At 39.3% G+C, this 7,936-nt stretch overlaps 1 protein-coding gene across 1 annotated transcript; it reads right to left on the bottom strand.

Moving 5' to 3' along the window:
• Positions 1–1,963: 1,963 nt before the first annotated feature.
• Positions 1,964–3,203, bottom strand: LOC133020461 (phospholipase A2-like). Its single transcript, XM_061087066.1, has 4 exons — positions 3,103–3,203; positions 2,807–2,969; positions 2,581–2,714; positions 1,964–2,498 (listed from the first exon to the last, which is right to left on the bottom strand). The coding sequence occupies exons 1-4, from the start codon at positions 3,149–3,151 to the stop codon at positions 2,380–2,382; spliced, it is 465 nt and encodes a 154-aa protein (XP_060943049.1). The 5' UTR covers positions 3,152–3,203; the 3' UTR covers positions 1,964–2,379.
• Between the last annotated feature and the right edge of the window lie 4,733 nt (positions 3,204–7,936).

Raw genomic sequence — 7,936 nt, 5'->3', positions numbered from 1 at the left:
TATGAGGAAATACAATGTCTCCTTCATTTTCATCTAATTTAGTTTTTAAAGCAATTTTACAAACTATTTTTGAGTTACTTTTCACATTATATATCAGAAACTCTCTGTAAGTGCAGTATAAGGGCAGAACACATTTCTGTATCCAACACTATATCAAACTGTCTAATAGAGCAAAAGATATGTTTTCAAAAGCTGTATACGATAAACCTGTTTCCATTTTTTTAAAAGGGCCGTTTCTGTGTAGATGTTTAACTTTCGAGCCGAAAGCCAGGAGCTAGTTTGAGTCCATCTGGCTCAGAGGTGGCTCCGGCAGGGAGAACGTCCTGAGCAGACATGTTTCCACTCGGACCCGTCAGCTCCACTCGTCTCAGCGCTGAAGGTGACTCCGCTGGTTCTGGAGAGGAGTCAAGCTTTTCGTCTGTATCGTGACAAACACACTCACACATGCACAGATATAATTTCTGGCCGTGCTGTAAATTATTTAACTGTGCCACGAGGAGCGGGAAGTGTTCTGTGAGGTCAGACCACACAAAAGCAATGCAGAGAAGATGCATCGTGGGAAATTAAGTGGTTTATTTTGCTATCTGTACATTAAATGTTGCAGGAAATGGAGAAGTTCATTAAGTACATACGCAGTAATTAAAGAAACAGATCAATGTGAAGAAACAGACTTTACGAAATAAAGAGAAACACAGCAGCTCAATGGTCGACATATTCAAATATATATATATATATATATGTATAACTTTCCCGTGTTGAGCTGCCACCATATTCCATGTCATAAATGTTTGTGACATGTGATCCCTGCTCCACATTCGGACGACCCCCTCCTACAGGAGCCTCCTCTTGAATACCGAGGCCCGAACCTTTGCAGGTTCAACCCCCGTGCACCTGAAAGACAAACACTCGTTTGACCCACTTCAATATCGTTTCAATAAAACTCTGTCCCAGCTCGAGGTCACGTGATTTATTTTTTTATTTCAAAACATGAGTCCAGGGAACTTTTGCCCGTTGGCCCCAGAGCAGCGAGCCAGACACAACAAAGCACCACGTTGCATGAAGGTTGTGTTTACAGAGAGCACACTGACAATCTGAAATGATCTGCTGGGTCATGTGTGTTGGTTTTTGTTCATGTTGTGTAAATGTGGCTCGCTCACTGCCGATGTGGCTGCTGGGAGTGTGTGTGTGTGTGTGTGTGTGTGTGTGTGTGCGTGTGTTTGTGTGTGTGTGTGTGTGTGGGAAGTGTGAGAGGAGAGAAAGAGAGGGAGGCAGAGACTGATGGAGCAAACTGCTGCACACATAATGCACACTGATCTGGAGGAGCTTCCCTAAATGAGGTCAGCTCATTAAATATTTACAACAATCACAGGTATTTCTGTCTCTCGCAAGGAATCTGACAAACTCCACGATTCAACGTCTGCAGGTTTAAATAAAGTCTAAACAAATCAAACCAACAGGTTAATTTCATAACTTTTTATATGTTCCTCCATTTTTTTGCTTCCTGTGTTGATTGATTCCCACTTTGTATCATATGTTGCGTCTTCTTTTTTGATCACAATTTAAATATGTATTTTTTCTCTAGTTGATATTTTTATGAACATTATAGTAATGTATGTATTATTCTTCCGATACATTATCGTGTGGTAAGTGTGAACATTGAACCTGATCAGGATACATACAATGTGTGTACATTCTACCCAAAAATAAATGTTTACTATCGTAGTGCAGTTATTTTAAAGTTTAGACCAAGTTAATTCATGATAACATAATAATTTGCTGTGGTCTCAACTACGTCGTCTTGGTCCAAACTAGCAATGTGCTCGGACACTTGACTGAAATGGCAACGGACCACAACACTGCAACTTTATTAAGATGACATCATCAACCAAGCCATAAAATAATATACAACTGAATACTTTACAAATAATATAAAAGCTCTATAAATTCACACACAGAAACTGAATAATTGTTTGTATCTTCTTTATTGAGTACTGCAAGCATTTGTATAATTTGATTAATTTGCCAATATTAAAGTCTACAGTCTATAAACTACTTTCAGCAAGCAAGTGAAGAAAGAGCTACATGAGAGCGCCCTCTAGTGGAAACTTGAGTTCGGATCATACTGGTGAATAACTGGGCATCAGTAGAGATGCAGATCTACTGGTGTTTCATGTCAGGATACAGATCCACAGCGAAAAATAGAGACGCAGCACAGAGAAAGGAGAAAAGAAAACCATGACCTTGAGAATGTGACAGTACAAAGTCAGTGTGAGTATTTCAATGAGCGTACGAAACAAGCTGCTGCCGCTCCTGAGAGCTCAGTGATGAGTGTGTCGTGTGTGGGAGTAGATCCTGCGTTCGATTAACTGCAGAAGTCTTCTATTGACATCGTTCACTGGGCAGTCGCTTGTTCTCGGGGTTATAAGGCGATCTGGCGAAACACTCGGCAGCCTTCCCGTCACACTCGCAGATGAACATCTCACATGCGTCGTTGTTCTCTGAGGAGAAGAAAGTGCACAAGGTGGTTAGGAGGTTATTTCTTCTTCTTTAATAACCTCACGCTGGTCTCGGTGGACTCACTGCCACAGGTGATCATCTTGCTTTGTTTGGCACATCTGTAGGCGTAGAACTCGGTGTAAGGGTTGTCGATGATGGGCCAGCATGCGTTGTGCTGCATGGCGTCACCATAACACTTGTCATGCACTTGGCAGCACCTGCAGGTTTGACAACACAAGTGTTCAGACAGGGAGAAAAGGCGTTTTTATTTCATGACAGAGAGAGAGAGAGAGAGTGAATGAATCACAACCTGTCCAGCTCGTCCACAGGTGTGCCAGAGCCGCCATATCCACAGTAGCAGCCGTAGTCATAGTAGTCCAAAACCGGCGAGCTGTCAGACATCAGGCACTGGATTTCTGTCCTGAACTGGTTAAGCGCCCTCCTTTGGATTGGTGCCCTTGGACCACAGCAAGCTGGAAGGATGAAAGATCTGGTTATACAGGACTAGAAGGAGCATCAATCGCCGCACATGCAGATGAATCACAAATACTGTATTTCTCCAAAAGGGAGATGGGGGGGTGAAGCTTTCTGTGAAGTTGTACTCACCCACAGAGAGGCCGGTGGCCAAGAGAAACAGAGTCTGGAGGGCGTTCATCCTACGAGTCAAGACCTTCAGACACAGCTCCAGCTCAAAGTTCAGGTCCTCCTTATATGAAGCATCAGAGATTCAAACAGGAACCAACATTCAAGAAAAAAACTCCTACGCGCTTAACTTTTCTGTGAAGTCATAGTTCAGCAGCTCAGTGACCACACAGCGATGTTAACTGGGTGAGAGAGAGGATTCATACTGTGGAACTTTCTACTCTTTATCTGTAAAAGTGTGATTTCTTACAGTGGCCAGTGTATTGTGCTGTATTATAACTAAAGAAAAAGAGACATTTAAAGATAAAATTATATATATATATAATAAAATAAAGTGGGTTTCTTCAGTATTGATGCAAAACTAGGAGATTGATACATGAGTGTGGTAAGTTGTTCTCATCCAGGTTTCATTGGAAATATTGTTAAAAAGTAATGTATGTACGTTTGTATTCCACTTAATTGTGAGTGAAGTCATTAAAAAAAGCTGAATAACTCTGTTTCTTTTCTTTTTCCTTGAACAAGAAAAAGGTTTTTATATTTTCAACTAATATATAATCATATAAAGAAAGAAAGAAATTAATGGTTTGGTTGCTGCACCTCCTTCAGTCACTCCATTCTCTGTTTTCATAACTAATTCCATGAGTCCTCTGCTCAGTCTTTCTGAGTAAAGCTCATTTCTCCCAGTTTTCTTCCAACTCTCTCTTGTCGTCTGAGGCTGTTTGTCAATTTCATGTTTTAAACATTTCAGAAGACGCTGCCTTGTTTATCAGAGATTAGTCCAAACTACTGATCTCCTTTTTCGAAATAAACAGTGTTTGATTGAAGCTGACAACACACACAACTCAAACTGCACCTGGATTTGAACTGTAACAGGATCTTTAATACAAATATCTCTCCAAATGGAAAATGTGCATGAACCAGCACGAGTCAAACGCTCAACAACACAATAAATTGAATTACACAGCAATTTATCCGAATGTCGAGCATCTTCTCATCAACAAATCATCACCACGTCGATTCAGAGACAACAGCAGAATGCAGAAGATCGTCTTTTTATTCACGGCTGTTAAACCAAGACTCCAACATGTGACAAATACATATTGATGTTTCAAGTCATAATTTCAGTCCTTTAGATCATTGGTTCCCAAACTGGGGTATGTGTACCCCCAGGGGTACACAAAGTGGTTCAGGGGGTAAGCGGGAAATATTTGATTTGCGTTTTGCATAGCTCACAATCTTTCGTGTCCTATCGCACGCGCTTTGGGGGGTACGTAGCTGGAGATTGAATATCTGAAGGGGTACGGGACTGTAAAAAGTTTGGGTCCACTGCTTTAGATCATTAACAATACAAACATGTTGACAGCAGCTTGTCAGTAACACAGCTCTCACACATACGAAGCTTCAACCGAAAAGTTTCCTCTTCGCTTGGACTGTGGCGAGTGCGTTGCCAAACTGCGTTGTGGTTGTGGTTTTGTTGTGTGACTGTGTTTGAGCTGCGTGTCAAGATAAGCTCAACTTTTCTAACACCAGCCTATAAACTTGCATCATAACAAACACTCAACAATTTGTGAGTGTTTGGCAACAAATTTGGCAACATTTACTTATGCAACATTAATAAAAAACAATGTGAAAGAAAAACATTTATTATGAATATAATAAGGCAGGGGTCTTCAACGTTTTTCAAGCCAAGGACCCCCAAACAGGTGGAGAGATGGAGCAGGGACCCCCTACTATATATATTGTATAAAATTGTGTTTTATATTAAACTGGGCCTAGGGCCATGTATAAACATAACTACCCTGATATTGTGCATTCAATGCTAAGCTATTCAAATATTACACGGGTTCATATATTCATGTTTTTAATTTAAACATGTGCAAGGTACAGGGTGGCCATGCCACTGCCATTTATAAACATACAGAGGGTACGGAAAGTATTCAGACCCCTTTAAATTTTTCACTCTGTTTCATTGCAGCCATTTGCTAAAATCAAAAAAGTTCATTTTATTTCTCATCAATCTTGACAGAAAAAAACAGAAATGTAGAAATTTTTGCAAATATAACATTACTATTATTATTATTATATATACTGTTGCTGCCATTATTACTATATACTGCTATTATATTGGTATAATTACTATCATATATAAATATATATTATCTTATATTATATATTATATACTATATATACTGTACTATTTTTAAATACTGTCTAACAATAACATTACCATCATATCATCAGTACTATTACCATCATCTTGCCACTGCACCTTATCTACCTATTAATCTTGTGTTTCTGTTTTTATTCTTTCTACCTCAATATTTTTTATTGAATTCTATTGTATTGTATTTTATTGTATTCAAGTATACCGGCTGCTATGACGACTTAATTTCCCTTCGGGGATGAATAAAGTAATCTATCTATCTATCTATCTAAATTTATTAAAAAAGAAAACCTGAAATATCACATGGTCATAAGTATTCAGACCCTTTGCTCAGTATTGAGTAGAAGCACCCTTTTGAGCCAGTACAGCCATGAGTCTTCTTGGGAATGATGTAACAAGTTTTTCACACCTGGATTTGGGGATCCTCTGCCATTCTTCCTTGCAGATCCTCTCCAGTTCCGTCAGGTTGGATGGTGAACGTTGGTGGACAGACATTTTCAGGTCTCTCCAGAGATGCTCAATTGGGTTTAGGTCAGGGCTCTGGCTGGGCCAGTCAAGAATGGTCACAGAGTTGTTCCGAAGCCACTCCTTTGTTTATTTTAGCTGTCTGCTTAGGGTCATTGCCTTGTTGGAAGGTGAACCTTCGGCCCAGTCTGAGTTCCAGAGCACTCTGGAAGAGGTTTTCTTCCAGGATATCTCTGTAATTGGCCGCATTCATCTTTCCTTCAATTGCAACCAGTCGTCCTGTCCCTGCATCTCAAAAACATCCCAGCATGATGCTGCCACCACCATGTTTCACTGTTGGGATTGTATTGGGCTGTTGATACAGTTTACAGTTGCTGTAAACACATATTTTGTTCTTCCTTCCTCCTCCTCTTGTCTTCTATCCTTGTTTTTTTCAAAAACAATATCCATTTTCCGTTTCCTCTTCCATCTCATATCAAATATTTGAGCTACAATTTCCCATCTCCAGTTAATAAACGGCATTATTTACTTTCTTCCATTCGTTCTGCTGTATCAAGAAACCTCAGATAAAAGGGTTACTTTTCTTAATATACTGAACAGATACTTTTCATTTTGTTGAGAGCGGCTGCGACATTATACAGAGAAATAATTACTGCAAATAGGTTTGTTCTGAAAAACAACTTCTATTAAGTTATTAATTCCAGTTTTGCTGCAAAAACGGGAGATTAATACATGAGTGTGGTTGATTGTTCTCATCCAGGTTTCATTGGAAATATTACGAAAAAGTAATGTTTGTACTTTTGTATTCCACTTAATCATGAGTCATGTCACTGTTGACTGTTACACCCAAACACCAATATGTGACAAATACATATTGATGTGTGAAGTCATTAAAAAGGTTTTTATGTTTTCAACTTTTATATATAATCATATATCATTTCAGAAGCCGCTGTCTGGTTCATCAGAGATAAGCTGAAACTAATCATCGCCTTTTGCAAATAAACAGTGTTTTATTGAAGCTGGCAGCACACGACTCAAACCGCACACAGATGTGAACTGTAATAGGATCTTTAATACAAATATCTCTCAAAGCAATAGCAGCGACAATAAAAAAACACAAAGAGACCTTTATGCAGAAGATCATCATTTTGTTCACGGCTGTTCCACCCAGACACCAACATGTGACAAATACATATTGATGTTTCAAGTAATAATTTCAGTCCTTCAGATCATTAACCAGGGGTTTGCAACCTGTACTATCAAAAGAGCCGTTTGCCCCCTCTACCCCCAAATCAAATTGTCTGGACCCGCAAAACATATTTGAAAACAAGGCTTATAACGTTTATATATAGTTACACTATATATAATAAAACTCTACTTTAGGAAATTATAGAACGACAACAAAGAAAACTGTTGACATTTCATTGCTATTTTTAACTGTTACAACAAAGGAAAAAAACAAACTCTTATGAAGAGGAAGAACAAAATACACTGGCAATGTGAAGGCCCACGTTGAAATGAATGAAACACAGAACTATGCAGGCTTATTTGAGTCCTCCCCATATTTGTGGGAAATGTATAAAATAAGAAGTAGTCCACTTTGAAATTAATAAAACGATATATCTACAGCCTTAACATAACTGAAGCTCAATTCAAACCAACTGCGGCTTTTGCTCTGATCTCTTAGCAGCTGAGACCAGAGAGACTTGGTGTTTTCACTGTTTCCTCTGATAAAAAGCAGCCGATCAGTACTGGTCTCATTGTGTGTGTCTCTCTGAGGGAGGGGGCGGGGCGGAGGCGGGGCCTGTTTGTGTGTGCGCTGTCTGGGAGGACACACACAGACACACAAACACACACACACACACACACACCGACTCCAGCTCCGTGTATTTCCTACTATGTTTTTCTGCAAAACAGAAGGAAGTGGGGACTTGTCATCCATTTTTATACTCAGTCATTGCGTTTGACTCTGAATTAGCGCACTGTATTTACACTGTGTAGATTAAGGAGGATATCAGTGATATATCAGTGCATCAAAACTGCAGAGATGATCAAAATGAGTGTGTACGCATTAATATTATACATTATAGACAAGTATGTATTATTCTTACAATACATTGTTGTGTCGTAAGTGTCATCGTTTTACCTGATCAGGATACATACACTGTG

Source organism: Limanda limanda, chromosome 1 (assembly GCF_963576545.1).
Source record: "Limanda limanda chromosome 1, fLimLim1.1, whole genome shotgun sequence".
In the NCBI taxonomy this organism is placed as follows: domain Eukaryota; kingdom Metazoa; phylum Chordata; class Actinopteri; order Pleuronectiformes; family Pleuronectidae; genus Limanda; species Limanda limanda.
Note: the sequence above shows the minus strand (reverse complement) of the source record. Positions and strands in the feature narration are given on the sequence as shown.

What these genes read in the sequence shown, in the direction of transcription:
- LOC133020461 (XM_061087066.1), bottom strand. Translation starts at nt 3,151, where the DNA reads ATGAACGCCCTCCAGACTCTGTTTCTCTTGGCCACCGGCCTCTCTGTG. An exon ending in GGCCACCGGCCTCTCTGTGG is followed by an intron (nt 2,970 to 3,102) that starts GTGAGTACAACT and finishes TCATCCTTCCAG; the next exon opens with CTTGCTGTGGTCCAAGGGCA. An exon ending in CCTGTGGACGAGCTGGACAG is followed by an intron (nt 2,715 to 2,806) that starts GTTGTGATTCAT and finishes TCAAACCTGCAG; the next exon opens with GTGCTGCCAAGTGCATGACA.